The 24884-nt window shown below is 34.6% G+C and overlaps 1 protein-coding gene across 2 annotated transcripts in view; it reads left to right on the top strand.

The window, feature by feature from the left end:
- ubl3a (ubiquitin-like 3a) overlaps positions 1–24673 on the top strand; it is a 34243-nt gene extending 9570 nt beyond the window's left edge. For both annotated transcript variants that reach the window (XM_073829468.1, XM_073829467.1), the window contains 4 exons: positions 15138–15246; positions 18161–18247; positions 20888–20965; positions 22909–24673. In XM_073829468.1, coding sequence (XP_073685569.1) covers positions 15138–15246; positions 18161–18247; positions 20888–20965; positions 22909–22961 — 327 coding nt within the window. In that variant the 3' untranslated portion in view covers positions 22962–24673. The remainder of the gene's footprint in view (positions 1–15137; positions 15247–18160; positions 18248–20887; positions 20966–22908) is intronic.
- The last annotated feature ends 211 nt before the right edge of the window (positions 24674–24884 follow it).

Genomic DNA, 24884 nt, shown 5'->3' with positions numbered 1-24884 from the left:
AAGCTAAAAGGAATAGCATTTATTCAAATTGAAAGCTTTTCTAACAATGTAAGTCTTTGCTATTACTTCTTTAATCAACTGAACACATCCTTGCCGAATAAAAGAATTAATGTCTTTCAAAAAAAGAAAGAATAAACATTTACTGACAACAAACTTTTAAATTGTAGTTTATATTAGAAAAGACTTAAATAAATGCTGTTCTTTTGAACTTTTTATTTATTAAAGAATCCAACAAAACATTAAGCAGCACAACTGTTTCCAACATTAATAATAATTCAGAATTTTAGAATGATTTCTGAAGGATCATGTGACACTAAAGACTGGAGTAGTGATGCTGAAAATTCAGCATAAAATATTTTCAAATAGAAAACAGTTATTTTACACTGATATAATATTTCACAATATTACTTTTTTCAGGATTTTTGATCAAATTAATGCAATCTTCATGAGCATAAGACATGTCTTTAATATTCTAAAACATTAGAATACTCCAAGCCATAACTGCATAATCTTTCTCATGAAGCAGATATCTTGTTGTATTTTCTGACCAAGCTGCGTTCTCTATTTTAGCATGTGTCTAACTTACAGAGATCATCTAACATTGCGACTTGTCACATTGTCCGTAAAGCACCTGAAAGGAATCTTGTTTCAGTTTCTAGAAAGGTCACGCAGTTCTAGGTTTGTGTTTATTTAACCCCACTAAACTCACATTGCTAATGTGTTTATCGGAGGTGTGTAATTAGCCTCAAGAGCAGGAAAATTTGTACAAAGATGAATCATTCACAGACTGCCACCAGTGTGAAGCCATGTCCACTTATGTGATTGTGTTGGCACGTCATCAGACGGGTTTGTATCGATTTCAGTGATATTATCACCCGAGCCCTTGTTTTCCCATCCGGTGAGATACATCGTTTGGGCCGGATGAGCGCGTGTGAGTATGTCTATGTGAATGATTGTCCTTCAGGAGTGCTGATAGGGCATTCAGACAGGCTGAGACTGCAGCTGCTGGTGTGCTGTATTTGTGATTAAGTATGGAAGCTAAAACTAGCTTTCTGGTGCTAATAGCCACCATGTGACCCACTCAAGTGTGTACGGGAGCAGACCAAGAGCGAGATAATGGGAGTAAAGGATGTTCTAGAAATCTTGAGGAAATGATTGCAAAATGATCACTATTACCGTAGTTATTGAGACTGGTGTGTCATGAAAAAATCTATTAAGGAAGTGTGGAAAGTTTTTGGCACTTTGTGGCTGTGCGTCATATGTGTTTTTTATAGGACGTTTTGAATAACCGACAGCCGTTACCAGAGCTTTCATGCTTGTCTGCTCAGATAAATGGCAATGATTATTAAGGAACATTATGTTCAATAAAGCATTATAAGAATTAAGAGAAACTAAAGCCACAATAGCCTTTAGCAGAGAGACCCAAAGGAAAGCCTCATTAAAAATATCTCAGATATTACAGTCAATATGACATCACCCTTTACCTTCTTAAAGGGATAGTTCATCTAGAAATGAAAAAACTGTAATCCTTATGCACTCTCATGTTGTTCTAAACCTGTTTGTCTTCATGAGGGTGAGTAAATGATCTCTAGAAAACATGTTCCTGGTCTTATTGTGAGCAATTTACCATTGCACGTTGTTCTAATGCAAAGAAAATGTTTTCCAATATTTTATCAAAATACAATAACCTGCTTCACCTCAGCTTTCCTTTTCTGCTAATGAGCTTCCTGTTTCTGATGGATAAAGTTAAAATGAATCTATCTAGTCGGTGCTGATAGCTTTGTAGGCAGCGCACCGATATAATGTGCTGTCGCTCTATGGGCGTTCTGAGTTCAAATCCCGGCTCAAAGAGCTTTCCTGATCTCCTCCCCCTCTTTCTCTACTTCACTTCCTGTCTCATCTACACTGTCCTATCACAATATAGGCAAAAACACCCAAAAAAATCTTTCTAAATTATAAAATAAATCCATCAATCCTTCCAGTTATGTCTATATCTATTCATCCATCCAGTTATGTCTATATCCATCATGTTCTGTTTATGTCAATCCATCCATTCATCCATCCATCCAACTATGTCTGTATATATATTCATCAGTCTATTTAGTTATGTCTATATCCATTATATCCATCCATCTGTCCATCCATCCAGGTCTGTTTATCTGTCCATCCATCCATCCAGTTATATCTATATCTATTCATCTGTCCATCCATCCAGTTATGTCTATATTAGGGCTGGACAATATATCGAACGATATTGTGAGGCGCGTTTAGTCAATGAAGCCGGTACTTTGATTAGTAGTAAATCTCCATCACGTGCGTTCCGCTCAGGTTCCGCTGGAACGGCAATTAATACACAGAGACGTATATCTCTGACAAGCTACGCCATATCGAGCTTAATATCGAATGCGATTTTGAGCGCGATTTGGCGTAGCTTGTCAGTGATTTACGTCTCTGTGTATTAATTGCCATTCCAGCTGAACGCACATGATGGAGATTTACTACTAATCAAAGTACCGACTTCATTGTCTAGACGCGCCTCACAACATTGTGCGATTAATCGTGCAGCCCTACTATCTATCCATCCATCTATCCATCCATCCATATATACAGTTACTATCTATCTATCCATCCTTCCATCCATCCAGTTGTCTATATCCATCAGTCCATCCAGTTGTATCTACATCCATCCATCCATCCATCCAGTTGTTTCTGTTTATCCACCCACCCATCCAGTTCTGTTTCTGTCCATCCATCCATCCATCCATCCATCCATCCATCCATCCATCCATCCATCCATCCATCCATCCATCCATGTCTATATACATTCATTCATCTATCCATCTATCCAGTTATGTCTATATCCATCCATCCATCCAGTTATGTCTATATACATCCATTCATCTATCCATCTATCCAGTTATGTCTATATCCGTCCTTCCATCCATACCTTTGTCTATATCCTTCCATCCATTCATCCATTCAGATGTCTATATCTATCCATCCATTCAGTTATGTTTAGCTGTCTATCCACATCCATCCAGTTACTATCTACCTATCATCCATCCATTCATCCAGTTGTCTATATCTATCCATCCATCCATCCATGTTTATCTGTCTATCCATCCATTCATCCATCCATTCATCCAGTTACTATCTACTCATCCATCTATCCAGTTATGTCTATATCTATTCATCCAGAAATTGTTTAACTCATAATTGCTCATAAAGCAAATTTCACCATTACAAAGAAATAGCAATACTTTTTGAAGTAGGATTACTAAAAGATTATTTATTTATTTGTTTATTTATTTTACACCAATAATCTGATTTATTTACAGCTTCTTAATTTTTGTTATTACAGGGTATTCACCCATCCATTCAGTTATGTCAACATCTGTCTATCCATCTAGTTATTTCTACTTATCAATCCATCCATCCATCCAGTTATGACTGTCTATCTATCCATGTCTTACATGTTCTGCTAAATACTTCACATGCTCTTTTCCTCCATTCCTCGCTTTGTTATGAGCATTACGAGGCAAACACAGCTGAGAGCAAAATCACTTAATGTTCAACCTACCGCACATTAACTCAGAGAACATCAGCCTCTTTTTGTGTTGCTCGTACAAGGCAGATTTGCTCATGTGTGTGCGTGCACACTTATGACTGCAAGTCAGTTTTAAAATTCCTGCATAAAATTGTGTCATCCGCAGAGGTCTTGGAGATAGACAGGGAGCTTTACAATTCCTCTACAGCCCCTCTCACAGTTTAATTTCCCATGTCTAAATGTGCCATCTAATTCTCAGATCTCATGTCGTTTAATACTGTTATCTATTTCTCGGTGCCAGGCTCTTCATAATGAGAATTTAAGAGTCTGACACACATCTGAAAGATATCACATAATAATGAATGGCCAGGCCTTAGATTTTTGCTCCCAAAACAATCTGACCGATATCATAAAGGCATTTTTATATGAAACAGGGCTGGAATCTATTCATTTAGTAGCTCTGCCTAGAGACTAGTGGCTGAATGAGCTGGCTATTATCAAACACGCCAATTGTGACTGTGCTTTTGGCTCTGGCTGAAGTGAGACATTTATCCTTCCTTTCCCATTTCAATCTGTCATTTTGGACATGTTCATTGCTTTAACCCCTGCTAATGCAAACAGGCCAGACCATTTCATTTTCTGTTCAGAAAGAGGACAAGGTGACCTGTAATGTTGAATATATATGCAAATCCCCCACGCAAACAATGGGTGGTTTGCCGTATTCAGCGGTTTTAACTTTCTCACCAGAGAAAGAATAGGATCGCTGTTGGAAAGTGGACCAACCTGTTCTTTCTCATGTTGAGAAATAAAAAAACTGGATTGTACAGGCTATGCCTGAAATAACCTGAAATCAATGCATTGTTTTCCCGTATTTGTCCTCTTAGAAAAAAAAATAAAAAAACAAATATATAAGGAAACATTGTAAAAATGGCTTGTAAAAGAAACTTGTAAAAGTGATACCCAAGTATTTTAATACCAAAATCATTTTATGGATAAGCTTCTGGATTTCTCACTTGCGTAATTAAAGTAGAAAGGAAATGGCATTCAGAATCCCTTTTACCTCTATAGTAATAGCATATTTCTAAGATATTCAGTAGAACGGGACTTTATTTAATTGGGAATTGATTGGATTGTGATTGGGTTCAAAAATAAGGTTCGTTATGATCGATTGACTCTTTGCTGGTTTACAGCATCCAGGCAGTTGGTACGGTATACCCCAGTTTCAAACTGAGGAAAGAAATAACACTTCCATTTCTGGAATGAGATCCTTTAAAAAGCTCAGGCTTCACACTTCGCCCTGAAAGATGAAGGAGAGATGAGTGAGTGTGATCACAGCCTTCAAAATCACCTCTGTCTCAACTACATCACAGACTCCTGGAGACAGAGACAGAGATGACACTGTTTGAACCAACATTGTGCTGTCAGGGGAAAGATGGATGGCTTCTTTTTTCTGTCTCCTCTGTTTATGACTGAGGTTGAATTCGCACACAGAAGCAGACTCCATTGAAGCCATCGAGTAGAATGAATGAGTTTTGCACATGACTGAGATGCATTTTCAGGACACAGAAAGCGAAAATCATTCTTTGTTGAGCGTCATGGTCATATTTTCTCAATCCTGTGGGAATTCTTCATTTATCTGTTGTTCTGACTGCTTACGTCATAGTTAAATCAGTTTTTTAAAGATCTCTGAAGATTACAGCTTTGGTTTAAAGCCCTTTTCTTAATGTCATGATATTTATACGATTAGTTTGTCTGAGTGACGCTTTGGATAAACTGAAGTATTTTTATCCTTCTCATTAGCAGGACTAGGCAATAAGAATGTTCTGACATTGTGCATTAATTTACACATATTTTAGACTTGCAAACATAAACAGTGGTTTTCTGTCATGCATTGAACACTTTTACACATTGAAATATGCCACCTTGGTACAGTAATTTACAGTAGCTGGCTAATATATCGTAGTTTAGTCAAAACTAATGAGTGTTTTGCAAGGAAAGTGTTATGAATTTATATGTATCATTAAGTAAAATTACAGCTGCATAATTTCTGGCGATTATTTCAGTTTGAAAACTTGGCCGAGATGCTATTTGAAAATCTTGAATCTCAAAATATTGAGAAAATCACCTTTAAAGTTGTTTAAATTAAGTTCTTAGCAATGCGTGCTACTAATAAAAAAATAAGTTTTTATATATTTATGGTAGGAAATTAGAATACTCTACAGTTTATCTTTTGTCTTCAAAACAAATGGAAATTTTTTACAGTATAATAAAGACATGATAATATTTTAAGCCAGCATGGAACATCGTTATCTTTGCAAATAAACAGCAATATAATATTATTATTTTAGTTTTTCCCTCTAGATTTTTCCTCTTACTATGGCCCAGGGTTGGAAATGAATGAGGGCTTGTGGCAAAAATGCTACCAAAATGAACATAAACACCCCAAAAATTCAAGACAAAGGGGCGAAAAATGCCTCTGCGCAATTAAACAATGTATTACGGTTGTCGCGATTAAAATGAAATGTGAAAATGAATGAAAGATGTCAGTTTGTGGAATTACATTCAGATTCGCTCACACTGCATCAGCTTTTATGCACTATTTTATGCAGCGTTGAGCCTTAAAACCAATCAAACGCGTTTCTGTTAAACTTAGGAATACATTGGCCAATAAGAGACAACAGAGGAGCTGTTAATTGTGCACGTTTGCGAATTCCCTCATCATAAACAACACAGTGTAGATATGATGTAAGTATAAGAATAATTTCATAGCTTCAGTGATTATAGACGGGAGTTTTTGCATAACTTGTGCTAGACTTGACTAACGTCATGGACTGACATGTTTGTCTGTGAAGCCAGAATATGACGTGCCCAAAACGAAACAAAAATGTTTTATATGGTTTTCTATATTGATAGTAATAATCATTATTACAATATAAAAAGCAATTTAAGTATTTGACATTAAAGACAACATATGGTTTTTATAATAATAAGGTGATGATAGAAATTGCCCTTCACAAATGTAAAAAAATGCCCCTGTAATTCAGTTCAAGGAAACAGAAATGTGAATTTCTGTAGCTATAAATAAATTGCATTTTGAAGAAATTTTGTGATTCAGTCGCTTGAAGAATTTTGTAGCGTGAACTAGAATAACTCCTAAGTTTGTTTAAAAGTCAGAGCCGAATGTTAAACTTGGATTCAAGCTTGCATTAGGCTTGTGTGGTCGCAATCCCTAATGGCTCTTCCTGTGCATTTTAAGCAACTTTTTGTTTTATTATAGAGCGTCATGCCAGTGTTCTTTAACCAGCTTATACAGACATACCCAATCCTACCATAGAACTCACTAATTTCCTCTCTGTCCAAAACGGACAAATCCCTGCTGGAGGCATCGTATCTAATATTGTTTTCATTGATGTGCGGTTGCGTAAGTGCTGTGAGTGTGTGTCTGTTCCCTATTGCATAAATGTCATTCCCAGAACAATCTGGCAGACCTCTATTCTGAGTTGGGCAAAGCTGGACGACGTGTCACATCCACTGTGGTCAGCATTTGTTGTGGCTGCTTTTAGTTCAGACGTCCTGTCTGATACACTCATTACTGTCAGCATTGCTATCTCTCTCTCTCTCTCTCTCTCTCTCTCTCTCTTGTCTCTTGGCAGAACCACCAGGTTGTTTATCCTTCTCAAACAGAGAATCTCCTGCTCAACTTGTGATACCCAAAAACTGCAAGCACCAGAAAAATCTCTAGTATTTCATACTCTTAACCGTAGCAAACCTGAAACACCTGCTCAGGATGACATATCTGTTTTCAACAAGTCAGCTATGGAAAGACAACTGCAGGTGTTATTTGGCATCGACAAGCACCTTGCAGTGTCGAATCACAATACAGGTGTCAGAATTCAATGTTATTCATTGCAATTTTGCAGTGAACTTAGATTATCTACTAAAGTGGATAAATTCCATGAACGTAGTGTCACCTAGTAAAAGACCAATAAATCTGTAATAATTTGCCTTTAATTTAAGATTATCAACATTGGCCAATATATATAACTATTGTTTAAATTACTATATGTGACCCTTGACCACAAAACCAGCCTTAAGTAGCATGGGTATATTGTAGCAATAGCCAAAAATCATTAGGATATCAAGTAAAGATCATGTTCCATGAAGATATTTTGCAAATTTCCTACCATAAATATATCAAAATTTAAAAATCAGACACATGATTACTAGAGGCCTCAGCAATAATCAGAAGGTGAATTTAAACAAGAAATATAGTCATTTTTAAGCAACAGTTGAGTTAAATAAAACATTTAACCCATTTTAAAGAAGTCTCACCAAGCCTGCATTTATTTGAAATTTATTTGAGTACAGCAAAAAAAAAAAAAAAAAAAAAAATACAATTTGTTAATATTTTTATTATTTAAAATAACTTTTCTATTTGAATATATTTTAAAAATAATTTATTCCTGTAATCAAAGCTAAATTTTCAGCATCATTACTCCAGTCTTCAGTGTCACATGATCCTTCAGAAATCATTTTAATATGCTGATTTGCTGTTCAGGAAACATTTATTATTATTACTATTATTCAGTTATTATTATAATTATTATTATCAATATTTAAAGCAATTGAGTACATTTTTTCAGGTTCTTTGATGAATAGAAAGACCCAAAGATCAGCATTTATCTGAAATAACAAGCTTTTGTAACATTGTACACTATACAATTCAAAAGCTTGAAGTCAGAATATAAATTTTTCTTGGGATAGAAATGAATACTTTTATTTAGCAAGGATTATTTAAATTGATTAAAAGTGATGATGAAGCCATTTATAATGTTACAAAAGATCCTCTGAACTTTCTGTTCATCAAAGAAACCTGAAAAATTCTATTCCGCTGTTTTCAACATAAATGTTTTTTGAGCAGTAAGTCAGAATATTAGAATGTTTTCTGAAGGATTATGTGACTGGAGGAATGATGCTAAAAATTCAGCGTTGAAATCTCAGGAATCAATTACATTTGAAGATATATTCAAATAGAAAACTGTTATTTTAAAAAGTGAAAATATTTCAAAATGTTACTGTTTTGCTGTGCTTTGAATCAAATAAATGCAGGTCTGGTGAGCAGAAGAGACTTCTTCAAAAAACATTACAAATCTTGACTGGTAGTGTATATTTATGTAGTTGTATGTAACAATCCTATCCTGCAAATCCTTATATATTTAATCTATTAAAAAAATACTTGTGTGTGCAGCCTTTAGGCTGAAAATATGAACAAATGTGACATACAGTCACGTTTCTACATGGAATGACTGTATCAGCAGAGCCTGTGTTTATGTGTTTCTCTAATATGAATCCAGTCTTCACATAAGCAAGTCTTTCCATAACAGCGGAGGTCCCATCGCTGTCTTGTAGCCTCACGAGTGAGGTGTACGTGTCCTGCGTGCCCAGAGGAAAGTGTGTTTTGTGTGCACAGGAGAGGGCTTGGGGGTGATTACATCAAACGTTCCCCCTGAAGGCTTGGTTGCAGGGATCCGGGGCTTCCTGGGCTGTGATTGTTAAAAATATTGTGCAGAGATGCAGTAGTAGAGATGACTTTTGAGTAGCGTAATAATGTTTGGCATAGCAACTCGCGGAGAGGGAACCACCTGCCACCGGTTATATCCAGTGCCACCGTCACCCTCGCCTATGAAATCATTCCCTAGCGGATGTTTTCTGCTGAGGTTGTTGTTGTCGAAGTTCCTCGGAGGCATCGCTGCATGCCGTATTACGTCATCGTGAGATTTTGTCTGCTCACCAAGGAGATGGAATGTTTCGAGCAGACGTATCCCAGCATAACACATATTTCTGCTGTTAGAGCTTTTCCTCCTTTCTGTGCACGTCTGGAAACATCATATAAATCGGCGTCTGCTCGGCATGCGCCAGGTGAAGACGATATGTCATCATTACACAAAGATGTGGAAAAGATGAGCTGACATAATGAAAGATGAGCTGCGGTGAGAGAGGAAGAGACAGATGAAGAAAGACTCTGCCTGCAGGTGATTCAGGTCAGTGCTCTCGCAGAGGAGCCGCTGCCACGGTTACCATCTCTATGGAAACTAGGAGGTGTTCCGTTGCGTTAGAACCATAGACTGTAAAAAATATGGACGTAGGATCAGTGACGTCACCCGTAGGATTCTAAAGCGCTGTTTTGAAGCTCATAGTGGGCGGGAGTCGGCCGTCGCCATCTTGGAATCGCGTCACCGCGCGTCACTCCTCGATAATCAAAAATGGGCAAAAAGGCGGGACGTGGGTGGAGCTGGTTGCTGAAACCACGCCCGCCTAGCGCGACAGTGGTGACAGCAGCGGCAATCCCCCTGTCACTCAAGTGGCTACGCCCTTAATTATGCTGAACTTTAAGGCTTAATATAACTTAAACAGATGAGTTATAAAAAAAATTTACCCCCCTCACAGTTGACATGAAGGGCAAAACTAGCTATATACACCAAATATACCTGGTTTTCTGAACCAGGCTGTAAACATACTTTTTTCTGGTGTAAAGTTGGGCATTTTAACATGGGGAGTCAATGGGACTGACTCCCTTTTGCAGCCAGTCTCTAGCGGCCAGTCGATGAATTGCAGTTTAAGTCACTTCCGTGTTGGTTTCAGTAGAGAGAGCGGGAGGTTGCCGCTTGGTTAGAACTGCCATCCTGATGTTTTTGATGAACCGCTAGCTGCTGAATGCCAGCTCATTGAGTGAGTCCATGCAGGAGAATGACACACATGCCTCCTGTTCAGTTTCGAGGGAAATATTGCATCTTCATAAGCATGGCTGGACAGATAGTTCAATATGAAACAGCAGTCCATTTTACTTCCTAATGTGATGTATTTCAAGTGAACAAGATACTCGTGAAAGGACAAAGGCAGGGTTGTATTGGATTTTGTCCATTGAGAATTGGAGTACAGTTGATTCAGTTTTTTTTTATTAATACATATGCAGAGTCAGACATTTTTCTTATCATAATGTTCACAACAGTTTTGTATTAAAACAGGTCTAATTTAATCTTCATTTTACTTGCCATTTGTAGTTTGTAATAGAATTTAAATAGGTAATTAGCATATACAGTTGAGGTCAAAAGTTTACACCCCCCTTTCAGAATCTGCAAAATGTTAATTATTTTACCAAAATATAACGGATGATACAAAATGCATGTTGTTGTTTATTTTGTACTGACCTGAATAAGATATGTCACATAAAATATAGTCCACAAGAGAAAATAACAGCTGAATTTATAAAAGTGACCCTGTTCAAAAGTTTACATCCCCTTGATTTTTAATACTGTGTTCTTACCTGAATGATCCACAGCTGTTTTTTTTGTTTAGTGATAGTTGTTCAGGAGTTCTTTTTTGTCCTGAACAGTTATTGTGAAACTGCCTGCTGTTCTTCAGAAAAATGTTCAGGTCACACAATTTTTTGGTTTTCCAGCATTTTTGTGTATTTGAACCCTTTTCTAAAAATGACTATGATTTTGAGATCCATCTTTTCACACTGATGACAACTGAGGGACTCATATGCAACTATTACAGAAGGTTCAAATGCTCCCTGATGATTCAGAAGGAAACACAATGCATTAAGAGCCGGGGGATGAAAACTTTTGAACAGAATGTGTACATTTTTCTTATTTTTCCTAAATATCATATTTTTTTATATAATACTGCTTTTCAGAGGCTACAGAAGATAGTTACATGGTTCCCGGTAGACAAAATAAGTGAAATTTACCCTGATCTTCCAATTCAAAAAGTTGTAACTTTTGACCTCAAAATGTAGACTAATTGCTGCAATTAATTGATCACTTATTTAATACAGTATTTCTGTGAAATATGTGAAATATTTGAACATGTATTATTGCGAAAGCTGTTTTTGAATATAATTTGAAGCATTCATAATAATAATCATAATAATAAAAGCCAATAATGTCAAGCATAGCAAATATAAGCCGATTAATCTTAAATATTACACAGTAAAAACTAAAAATAGATTTGTACATTATTGTTTAAAAGACTTTTGTGCACACCAAGGCTGCATTTATTTGATTTAAAATGCAGTAAAATCTGTAATAATGTAAAATATATATAATATATAATATAGTGTAATTTATTCAGGGTTTTATAGTCTTATAATCCTTCAGAAATCATTTTAAGTAATATTTTCTTCTCATAATCGAAGTTGAAAACAGATTTGCTGATTAATATTTCTAAGGAAATTCTTTTGAAATATTATAAAGGTGTTTTTACTGTCATTCTTCAATTTAATGTGTCCTTGCTGAATAAAAATATTAATTGTATTATTGGATTTTGCCCATTGAGAATTGGCTTGGTTATGTGATGTCATCTGAAAAGTGCAGATAATTCAGAGTGATTATTTTGTAATAATAAAAAAAAGTGTATTTATTAATTTTCAAAACAGTTTTTCAATATAATGTTTAACCAAAAATTAATAGATTTTGTTCTGTTAATCAATGCCAACATTGAATAAAAACATGAAAGCAATAAAAAACTATAAAAATATAGCCAAATATAAGCCAATTAATGTTCAAATATTACACATATACATACAGTAAAAAAAAAATATATATATATATATATATATATATATTATAGTTTAAACTGTAATTTATTACAGTCTTAATACTGTCATGATCCTTTAGAAATCTTTTTAAAGTAACATTTCTCCTCATTATCAATGGTGAAAACATTTCTGCTGATGAATATTTCTATGGAAACCTTTTTTAAAAATGTAATTTTTTACTGTCATTCTGTAAATGTGTCCTCACTGAATAAAATTATTTATTTCTCTTAAAAAAATCGAAAAACCTCAAACTTTTAAATGGTAGTGTATATTTGATGTATTTCCACAAAAAATTACCATTCAGAAGGTTTTTAGCTCATTTGTTGTTCTTCTTTACATTTAGAGGATATGAGTAATAATTTGAGGAAATGGGCCTTCAGTTGCACTTTTCAATAATTTCCTGCTTTCTGACATGGATAAGTCAGCCTATGTCTGTCGAAAACTAAAAACGGAGGAGTGAATTTGCAAAAATGTGTACAGAAATATTGTGATAAGTAGATTTCCTCTGGTATTTCCTTCCTGTGCAGCGGCTTCATAAAATAGCCACACACTAATCCGAGCCTAAATTAGATTTGCATGTGTATGTCTGCGTGTTCATCCAACCATTATTTGGGCAAGTGCATGCTTGTGTGCGGCTGTTTGTTGACTGATACTCTATGCTTAGATGGAGACCTAAGATTGTGTGTGTGTTGTGATCTCTGGATGAGAGCTTTGAGTGAGCAGGCTTGCTTCTGGCTCTAATCTGATTCTATAAAGTGCTTAGGAGGATCTTTGTTTCCATCTGGTGGTTTTCACTCTGTTACATCACTGCAGCTGGCAGTGTGCGTGTGTATGGAGGGAGGACCTCAATACTGGATCCTCTGATGTCAGAGACTCACATAGTAACACACGTGCATTGGACATGCACTGCCCTGGGCCCTGTCTCTCAGCTTGATTCCTCCTACTCTTTGTGCTTAAATGGCCGACGCTCTGGGATGTGAATGAATATGATAATGGACGTTTTGCAATTTATATTGCTGGAGTACTTGTGCGAACAGCATAATTGTGCTGATTGAATGACTGGTGGTTTGCAGGCATCAAAGGAAGGACACAGTGAAGGACATATGAAAAATGTATGAAAGAATTTCCAACCGTCCAATAAATGACCCTATTTTGAAACTGTATCTTAAGCTGTGATGTGTTCTGTGAATGATGGATTTGGCTCAACTATGTGAAAAATGTAGTATGATACTGATATCAAATCAATCACAGTTCCATCAGAAATGTAATATTTGTGCACCATGTTTTGCCTTTATAAGGCAGATTATTTCAGATTTGCCCTGACTATACCTAATCAGATTTATTATATTACTATATTACTATATTAAATCTTATTATATTACTAATTATATGTGATTAATATATTTTTCTTAAAAAGTGTGTATTTATTTTATAAAAATATCAACTTTTTTAAAATAACATGGTTTTAATAAAGAAATAAATAGAAATTCTACAGTTATGCAATTAAATATAATTTCATTATATAATTATATTATTTGTGCAAATTCAATTTAAAACTTTCTATTGTATGGGTTGTTATGTAAATGAAATGACTCGCACCACTGTAACAAATTAAGTTTATTTTTTACCAACATACTTATATTCATATGTGATGAAAATATTTTTCATTTAAAATGATTTATTTACTTTTATAAAATTATAAACTTTTTTTTAAATAACATATAGTTTTAATAAAGAAATGGATAGAAGTTCTACAGTTATGCAATTAAATATAATTTAATTATATAAGCATATAATTTGTGCGAATTAAATTTAAAACTTTCCATGTATGGGTTGTTATGTAGATAAAATGACTTGCACCAATATAACAAATGAAGTTTATTTTTACCAACTTACTTTTGTGATTAATATATTTTTAATTAAATTTTTTTTTTATTTTATAAAAAATATCAACTTTAAAAAAATAATGTATGGTTTTAATTAAACAATAGATAGAAGTTCTATAGTTTTACAATTTAAATTTTTTAAATTTAATTATATAATTATATCATATGTGCAAATTCAATTGAAAACTTTCTATTGCATTGGTTACCAACATACTAATATTCATGTGTGATTAATATATTTTTCTTTAAAAATTATTTATTATTTACCAGCTTTTTCTTAAAAACATAAGGTTTTAATAAAAAAAAGGAAGTTCTACAGCTTTACAACTAAATATATTTATTTATTTAATTCTATCATTATATTACTCATGCGCATTCAATTGAAAACTTTCCACTGTATTGGTTGTGTTATATAAATAAAATGACTCACACCACTTTAACAAATTAAGTTTATTTTTACCAACATACTAATATTCATATGTGATTAATATATTTTTTATTACGATTATTTATTTACTTTATAAAAATATGAACTTTTTTAAAATAATATATGGTTTTAATTAAAAATGTGGTTTTAAAGCAAACATGAAATTTAAATTAATTAATGTTTGTGTCCTTCATTTATGTTATCTTAGCCAATTTTTACCTCAATAATGTAAACTGTTATTTATTTATTTTTTTATTAATTTTTATTTAGCATTTTGATTTCTGAAATGTATTTAAACATAGTAAGCAAAGCTTAGAGCACCACACTTGTATTGAAAGCTAAAAACATAATCAAATTAGTCAGCATATTTATAAACAAATATTCAAAAGTCATGGGATTGTGAAACTTTATGCATGACAGGCTTTTTAATTTGATAAACATGCATGCCTTTTGTCAAAGTTTACCAAAGATTCTATGTGGGCCTGCCAATAGTAAAATAGCTATTTAGCTATTGTTTTAACAATCTAACATTTCAGTCCTCGCTCTATTCTGGTACAAAACTGGGAAATACATCACACTACAGAGTTAAAATGGTTTCGTGTCGATGTTGAGGAAGTGTTCGGGTGGATACTGACCAAGCTTCTAATGGCTCTATTGTTTGTGTTTGTGTTTCAGATCAACTTGAGGCTCATCTTGGTGAGTGGAAAAACAAAAGAGTTCCTGTTCTCGCCAAACGACTCCGCGGCCGACATCGCCAAGCACGTGTACGACAACTGGCCAATGGGTGTGTAGTGATTCACATCTTCAAACACACATTTTTTTGAATGCATCCCATCAGTAGAATGAAACCGTTGGCTCGTGTGAAGGATTTTCAGGATATTGTTTTCTAGTGTTGATTAGATTCCTCTTTACAACCCTTTTCTGTGTTCAGATAATCTGTACTGCAGACAAATCTGAGTCTGACCGAGAGGTAATCCTGCGCAGAGCTAGATTCCACTCACTGTATGCTGATCTAAAGTCAATGACAGTACTGAAGGGTAAAAACAGAGCGTCTGAGTGTGTGTTTATATATCTGTCTGGCCATCTCTCTGCATGTGTCAGAGCTCTGTGAGGTGGGGTTTGCATTCAAATATTCAAGTTTAGCATTTTTCCATCTTATTGACCTCTCAAACATACTGTGGTGGTTCCATGGTGCAGTGATGGTAATGCCATGGTATTTTGATATATGGGCTATTCTACAAAATTTGTATGCAAGTTGTATAATATCTAAGGTACACATTTCTAGTAATTGTGCAGTTAATTCTCATATTATATTTTCAGAAAGTTTTGGAATATTTGTTCTCTCGCCAAATTTGTCACTACCAAAACACAGTAATAATAATTTTATTACAAGGGTTATATTGACCTATTAAGAATTTACATTGGAAATATATTTTTTGCTATTTTATTAAAACATTTTCTGAGGTAAATCAATAACAATTACATTTTTAACAATATTTCACTTGTAATTTATGAGATTTGTTGTATTTTGAATCTAATTTTCTTTGTAAAAGGCAAAAATTTTGATCATACTGATTTTAAAAATAAGGATTCATTAGTTTTAATATACACTGAACCAAAAAATATCATAACATCTTAGTTGATAATTCAGTATACTTTATTTTTGACAAAATATCCCGTGTTTCGGTAGTGACAGTAATGTTTTGGTAGCGACCACATCACATTACAGAATTTAAACTTGCACACTAGAACATACTAAAATACCAAAAAAATGCGGAACTGTACTAAAATTGTTTTTATTTTCCCAAATAAAGGATTATGTGTTCCCTTTTATGGGATACACTCAAAAAAACAAAGATGTCACTACTGAAACACCACCAAATGTAGTGACAATTTAGATATATTTGAAGCTAGCTCAAAGATGTTAATCAGTACATAGTTATCTAGCACAGTTCTGAACAGTTGTACACACATAAAAACTAAATGTTATGGAAAAACTCCCCAAAAAACTGCTTAATTGCAGAAAAAAAGTGTTTGGTAGTGACGTTCCTTAAAGTTACAAACAGATTTAGCAGACTTTTAAACACATTTACCTCAAAATAATGGAGCCTATCTACTTGCACCTTGTAGTTATGAAAGAGGGGGACACAGGAATAAAATCAGTCTCAGCCAATGGACTAAAACATACACTATTTCGGTAGTGACAAGAAAAATGCGGGACACAATTTCTTTATTATATATATTTTTTTACTTTACTTTTTAAAAGAAGCAAAAAGATACTTTTAAAAACAACAATGGAAAAAAAATACAAACATTATTTTAGTATAATTTTCATAAGTTATAAATTTAGGGGTTAGGATTCGTTACAGCCACCTCCCAATCGAAAGTACCCAATAAGTGATGATTTTATATATATTAAGCTTACTGAAAGAAGCTTAGATAGTAGATAATAAAATGATCTTAGTAAACATCTAAGATTTTAATATTTAAATGTTTTTTAAATGTGTTTTTTGGTTGTGGGACAGCAGTTTGCACCAATTCTGTAGAATGGCCCGTATACACTACCATTTAATTGTTTAGAGTTGGTAGGAGTGTTTAAAATGTTTTCGAAAATCTCTTACCAGGGTGCATTTATTTGATCAAAAATACAGTAAAAACACTAATATTGTGAAGTATTATTACATATAAATAGCTATTTTCTATTTTAAAACATTTTAACATTTTCAGCAGCCATTACTCCAGTCTTTAGTGTCTCACGATCCTTCAGAAATCATTCAGAAATCAATTTAGTGTTGGAAAACATGTTGGGAGTAATATTTGAGTAGTGGAAACTGTGATACATAGTTTTTAGGATTTTTTTTATAAATAGAAAGTTATTAGTTTAGTCTAGTGTCAGTTTTGATCATTTTAATGCATCATTGTTGAATAAAAATATACATTTGTTTCTTACAAAAAAAAAAGGATGTTATGTTGGTATTACAGACGTTTGAGCTCACTGACCAGCTAAATCATCTTAAATCAGTCTGAGACCAGCCAACTAGATTAGGTTGGTTTCAAATTAGGCAGGAATGATACTTTTTTTTTATTACTCTTTCTTGTCCTTATTTGCCCTCTTAAGAAATTCAGGGTTCATTCAAGTTGTAGTTTATTTTAATTTTATTTAAATATGAAAGTCATCAGCCTTTAATTATGTCAAAAAGAATATTGATGAAAATAAAAGAAGAAAGAAAGGCTTTCTTTGTTGTACAGTTCGTAAACTCCATCGGGGTGGTCCGGGATTGAATCAGAGTTTTATTCATAGCAGCCGAGCACAGCGGAACTCGACCTCATGAGGACACAGAATGACCCTCACTCGAGTCTTGTGACTGACTGAGTCAGGACTGAGAAAGAGACGGGTGGGTCGCATCAATAAATGAATGAAGAGCCAGAAAAGACTGAAAAACTAAGGAGGCAGTAAAAAAAAGTGCAGACTAGTAGAAAAATGTCTTTCTAGGGGACAGCTCACCCCAAAAAAGCATCCATAGCACAAGTTTTTGATAGGAAAGGATGATGAATACGAAAAAGACTAAGGACTGTAGTGTGCAATCACCTTAACTCTGTGTTAAGACTTCTAAGACTGAAATTTTTGTCTATTTCTCATTTTGTCTTTCTCTTATGAATGATGCTGTAACCAATCTAATTTGTTCTGTCCTAAACAGACTGGGAAGAGGAGCAAGTGAGCAGTCCAAACATCCTGCGCCTCATCTACCAAGGCCGATTCCTACACGGCAATGTGACGCTAGGAGGTGAGCCGCCCATCCCACGCTCCTCATTCCCATTATTAATATCACATCACACATGCTCCGCTTCTGTTGATTATTTATTAAATCATTCCTCTCAGTCTAGAATCATGAGCCAAGAAGTTGCTTGGCTTTTTCCCTGCCAGGTGAATCCGCTGTGTCCCAATGGACTCTTACGATAGCACAGATATTTATTTTGGCTTTGTCAAGTTTTATTTCGGGCCAGGGTGCAGTGCGCTTCAGTTCCATCATTGTTCAGCTGATTGTAAGGACATCCAAAAATTCAGCTCCCAGTCCCAGTACACCTAAATGTTACTATTCTCAAATCATGAATAGAGTTCAATGACTTAAAATATTCCCAGAATGCGGTAGCAAGTTTTTCATGGAGCTTTGAAGGGAAAGGAGCAGTCTATGAATGTAGGAAAGCACTGGCCGGCAGACCTGTCATCAGGGAGGGAAAACAGGGAGGAGAGGAAATTCTTTGGGCGTGAACAGGAAGCAGTTTTTATTTGTTTGGCCATCCCTCAAGCAACAATAAAAGATTGAGTGGCTTTGTAAATGCATGTATGAGAAAGTGTCTTTTCCCTCATATTTCACAAACAAATCCTAGTTAAATAGTTCAATCCTAGATTCTCTTTAAATTTAATGAGGCCTTTTAAAAATTAATGTGACCTGTCAAAAGTTTAAAGGCATACTTCACCCCAAAATTCAAATTCTGTCATTAATTGCTTACCCTCATGTCACCCGTTCATCTTCAAAACACAAATTAAGATATTTTTGATAAAATCCGAATGCTTTCTGATCCTGCATAGACAGCAATGCAACTACCACGTTCAAAGCCCAAAAAAGGTAGTAAGGGCATTGTTGAAATAGTCCATGTGACGTCAGTGGTTCAAGCTACAAGAATACTGATTACTGACGCTACAAGAATACTTTTTGTGTGCAAAGAAGACAAAAACGCCAGCTCCTGCATCAGCAGCACCACATGCATACACTACCAGTCAAAAGATTTTTAATGTTTTTTAACCCTTGTGCGACCTTAATGACATTTTTGTCCATTTCAGTTTTGTTTTTTGTTATAAGTGTGCCTGTGTTAATGCCAACTGCATACATTTAGCCTCAGGTGTTTATTTTTATTGAAATGTTAACATTAATTACAGGATCGTCTCACAACGATAACTTTATTAACAAAAAGTGCACTGTGTCTTCAGGTAGAAATAACAATGCTGGTACTAAATGCTATTACTTGAGCATTAATGGCAATTTTTTCTTGATAAAGAGAAGCATTTCTGTCTTGTCACCAGTTAATCCAGCATTACTACACTTCGTAACATTCATTCACATATTTGCGCCACACCACCGCATACAGCGTCTTCACACACAGATGAAATTTACTAGAGAAGTGTGACATAAATGCATCTGTAAATAAATACAATTTAAATTCAGGTCGCGCACGCTTTAATTCCCTTCAAATGGAACATGTAAGCTCGCTGAGAACTATTAGTGTTTGAAGACGCTGTCTGCGATGACGCAGCACAAATATGTGAATGAATGAAAGTGTAGTAAACGTCAACAGATTTCCCCTGCTCAGGGAGTAGGGAGCAATGAACACTATGCAGGGACCATGTCAATCGGAACACAGTTCATTCGCGGAGCTTACTTCTAACAAGCTGATCATGCAAAATATGCAGAGTGGGGGACGCGATCTACCACATGTCCAGCCAAGCTAAACAAGCACTCTCCTTCTACGCTTTGGCTGACTCGGAGCGCTTGCTTTAGCCACTTTCCCCTTTTCAAACTGGGCATATTCAGCTGAGTGATGGTTTTGATGATGGAAGTGTCTTAATAGGTTTGTTGTTACGAACGTTTATATTGTTGTTCCCTCACGTTGTATTTTGCCCTTATAAATGTTACAAATTGCAATCTTTGTGTCATCTTCACTCACACCAACGACATGGTTACACATGACCGTGAGTGCGCGCGCGTGACTGTGACGTCATTGCATGCGCCGCTGGCAATAAAAGGATCGGCTAGGAATCGGCAAGAAGAGAAATTGACCGGCCGATTCCGATCACTAGCCGGTCAATCGGTGCATCTCTAGAACTAATGTCTTACAAATTTTAAACTACAATGAGTCGTTCCAAAAGAGTGAGTGATTAATGACAGAATTTTCATTTTTGGGTGAACTAACTCTTTAACTATGACATTCTTCACTCATAACCAGAGGTTTTGTCAGTATATTTTGTCTGAGCAAACATTTCCCAAGGCTGAATAACTATGAGTAAGTGAAACCTCACAACCGGCTCCAATTCCTGAACTGTTCGACCGATGACGTGATGGAGGAGCGCAGGCAGAGTTTGCCAAAAAAGTGTCACTTTGATAATACACGCTGACACCTACTTGATTCAAGACTACCAAGGCATGAAGACCGAGTGTGTCTGTGGGGCAGAAGGCAGCGGCAGTGACAGCTCTCATTAAGGGACAGGCTTAAATGCCCCACACTCTTCCAGGGGTTTGCATGTCATCCTGGTCCTCTATCCTATGACTTCATCCCCTTAAAAAAGTGACTTTGGTGTCATAGATGTATGACATTAGTCTCTAGTGTCCATTCAGTCCAACACTCTTTTTTTGTCTTATGTCTTGCAGCTTTAAAACTGCCTCTCGGAAAAACCACAGTGATGCATTTAGTTGCCAGAGAGACGCTGCCCGAGCCAAATTCCCAAGGTAACCATTCTGCCTTCTCTCTTTTCTGTCCACTCCTCTTTCACTTTTTCACACGCTCCCTGCCTCACTTGCAGCCTTCACTTTGTTTAAAAATGTCTAGTTATATGTAGATCATTCTCGCCCTCCAGCAATATTTTAGTTTTTAGAAATTTTGAAGTATTGTTTAATTAAACAAAATATAGAAGACCTGGTCACGTGACAGTTTTTTCAGTTTTTTCATGTTACTATATATATATATATATATATATATAATTTTTAATCCTTTTGTGTATGAGATAATATTTTCAATTCTGTTTGTTTCTTTTTTAAATAAAATGTCTTTTAGATTATTATTTATGTATTCTAAAGCACTATTATTAATAATATTATTTACATTTGATTTAAGGGTACTTGGTTAAAATATTATTTTAGTGTAAAATAAAAATAAACATACGTAAATAAATCATAAAGTAAACCACAAATAAAATAACATAAAATGCAAAGTCTGGGATTGTCTTTTTAAAGGTGCTTTAAATATACATTTTTCATTTTTAATTAATTTGTGTATGAGATAATATTCTCAGTTCTGTTTGAGTTTCTATTTTTAATAAAATGTCTTTTATCATTAATTATGTATTCTGAAGCATGTCTATTATTATTATTATTATTATTATTATTATTATTATTTTAATTTTATTTAAGGGTTACCTATATATAAGCCTTACTTTTTTACACCGTTTTTAGTGTAAATAATAAAATAATATTTCAGTGTAGAAGAAAAGAAAATATACTCAAAATATACCAATATAACAGAGTAAACCACACATAAAATAATACAATTAAATAAATAAAATATACATAAATAAAATGACAGTAAACCACACATAAAAACTAAATTAAAATATTATTATTATTATTCTTTTAATTTTATTTAAGGGTTACCCATAAATATACCTTACTTTTACACAGTCCTTAGTTAAAATAATATTTTCTGTGTAAAATAAAATAAATGACACATAAATAACTACGCAAACCACACATAAAATAATAAAATCAAAATTATTAAAAAATATATTATTATTATTATTATTTTAATTTAATTTAATTTAAGGGTTCTCTGTACATCAACCTTACTTTTACTCAGTCCTTAGTTAAAATAATATTTTAAATGTGTAAAATAAAATATTATATATACACATAATAAAGCTAACCACACATAAAATAATAATTAAAAAATCAATTATTATTATTTTAATTTCATTTAAGGGTTACCTATACATAAACCTTACTTTAACACAGTCCTTAGATAATATTTTCAGTATAAAATAAAATAAAATATACATAAAAAACAGAAATCCACACATTAAATACAATTTGTCACTTATAAGGTGCTTTAAATATATATTTTTCATTTTTAATCCTTGTGTATGAGATAATATTCTGAGTTTGAGTTTCTATTATAAATAACGTCTTTTATATCATTATTTATGTATGCCGAAGCGCTTGCTGTCTTTCTAACCATGGCTCTGTTCCAAACCCTAGTAAGCTTCCATGCTGTCTGCTGCATACATGGGTAGCTGCCTTTCGAGTCACAGAAATAAAACCTCACGTCTGATCGATTTGGAGCATTTCACATGCTCCTTCATATGAAAATGCATAGATTTTGTTCAGCTAATTCTGTAGTACTATAATAAGCAGTACATGGAATATAATTATTTGCTAAAGTAGTCATTTTTTAAACGTTTTAACAATACTGTTTTATATCAAATAAGATTTGCTTGCTTGTCAAGCTAAGGATTAATTCTGAGTAAAGAATATATATATATATATATATATATATATATATATATATATATATATTATTATGAAAAACATAATTTTTGTTGCTTTTTAGGTTATTTTTGGAACAGAACCATTGTTTGTTGTCGCGCAGTAGTATTAAGCTTCTGTGTTTTTTGTTTCAGGTCAAAGGAACCGGGAAAAGACTGGAGAGAGCAACTGTTGTGTGATCCTGTAAATACATCCCATGATCCCCCAAAACGAGTGTGTCCTGTCACCCTTCGCCCATGCTGCTTTAACACAACTAATCACACCTGACTCCCACGAGCACCTGACCAGAACAAGAGCTTCACCTGGAAAGGACAAAAAAATCACCCGAGACTCGGATCGGAGAACATTTCGGCTTCGCACAGCCCGTATTTAAGCCAAAAGATGTCCAAAAATCAGATAATAAAATGCGTCCCACCTTCACACACACATTTCCACCCTTTCTAACACCTTCACGTGCATCCATGAAATCTGTAACTCATTCGCGCACACACACACACACACACACACAAACACACACACACACACACACACACACACACACACACACACACACACACACACACACACTCCTCCCCTTCTGCCAGTTTGCACACGGAGGAGGCCCTCGTTTCTCCTTTTTTTTTTTTTTGCACATATTAACATGAATGATTCAGTGAGGAAAAAGAGACTCGCTCGCCTCAGCCGAGGTGATTCTTCCTCTCAGGAGGGAGACGTGTGAGGGGGGAAATTAATTTACACAGGGTCTGACGAACTTTTTACCTTTTTTTGGCTCGGATCTTGGCGCGGAGGTGGAAAGGCATGCATCTGAAAGAATAGCACACGCTTCACCGACGGATTAAACCTCCGCTACAGTCGCCCTTCCGGACTGTTCTCGTCAAATGCTAATCGCCACACATAGTCTGTTGATTTCAAGCAGGAGAACAAGTATTGATGTGCCTGATGAACGTTTTAGAAATGTTTATTATACGTTTCCATGCGTTTAAACGCCCCTTTCTGGTTTTGGAGGTCCAGTTCCTGAACGCCGGTGTTTGGAGCACGGTCGGGACTTTGCGGGAAGGCCGATCTCCAGAAGTTGGTTTGATTCACTCGTGGAAAGTCTACAATATGCGTAATGAGTAACATTTGCGACTGTGTTTTGACAGTCAACCAGTGTTGCGTCTGCCCTCTTTAGATAGATCTGAGCTGCTCTTTCAGGAAGGGTAATGAGATTTATCCCTTTATTTTCTAAGTGTAGTGGTGTAAATTAATGCTTGCGTTTTGGAGCCAGAAGATAACTATGGAATGAAGTTTGGCTTGGTTTCTATTTCCCCTTCCTTGTTAGATATAAATTTGTTTGCACAACAGAAATATGATGAGCTGTTTTGTTTCTAAATCTGTGTAATTTTTTTTTTTTTTTCCCCTCTGCCCTTTTTAATATTTTTCCAAATGGGAATTGTATTCGAAGGTTACATATGTGTAGAGTATATTTAATATGAATCTTATAGAGAACATAACTATAGATTGTTGATATATATTGGTGTCTAGTGTATGCTAGTCTAAAAACAGTTAGCACATTAGCATTTGGAGCAGTGAGACGCTGACGATTTCATGTACTTTAACAGCAGCAAATCCCTCTCTAATGGCTGAAGAAATTACTGTGTTTTCTTCTCTTGTTTTGTTTTTCAAATGTTCATAATTTGATATGTTTTCTTTCCTTATTCTTTTTATGTGGTCTTTGCTTTCTGCTTTTTAACACCGCACTAGGTCTGAAAAATATTGGTCCTTATCAGGGTTCAAATCTGTACAGAGCTGAAGTTTTTAAAAAGATAATTGTAAATAAACTAATGCTTCTCATTCTCTAAACTACAAATGGAAATACATCTATAAACTGAATAAAGAATCCAGAATATTGAAGTGAAATGCCTGTTGCTTGCTGTGTTCACCTTCAGATTGTTTATGGTGAGTTTCAAAGGGCAGGAAATTTATAGAACATGTCCAAATATGTTTGGATTTTAGCACTATCCTATATTTATATATATTTTTATTATTGTATTTTATATTTATAAAACACACAAGTATATTCTACAGAATTTGTGCAAAGGCAGAGTTGGAGATTGAATAATATTAAAGG

The sequence above is a fragment of the Garra rufa genome, chromosome 23 (assembly GCF_049309525.1).
Source record: "Garra rufa chromosome 23, GarRuf1.0, whole genome shotgun sequence".
Taxonomy (NCBI): domain Eukaryota; kingdom Metazoa; phylum Chordata; class Actinopteri; order Cypriniformes; family Cyprinidae; genus Garra; species Garra rufa.
The sequence above is the reverse complement of the archived record's forward strand: the minus strand, read 5'-3'. Positions and strand labels throughout refer to the sequence as shown.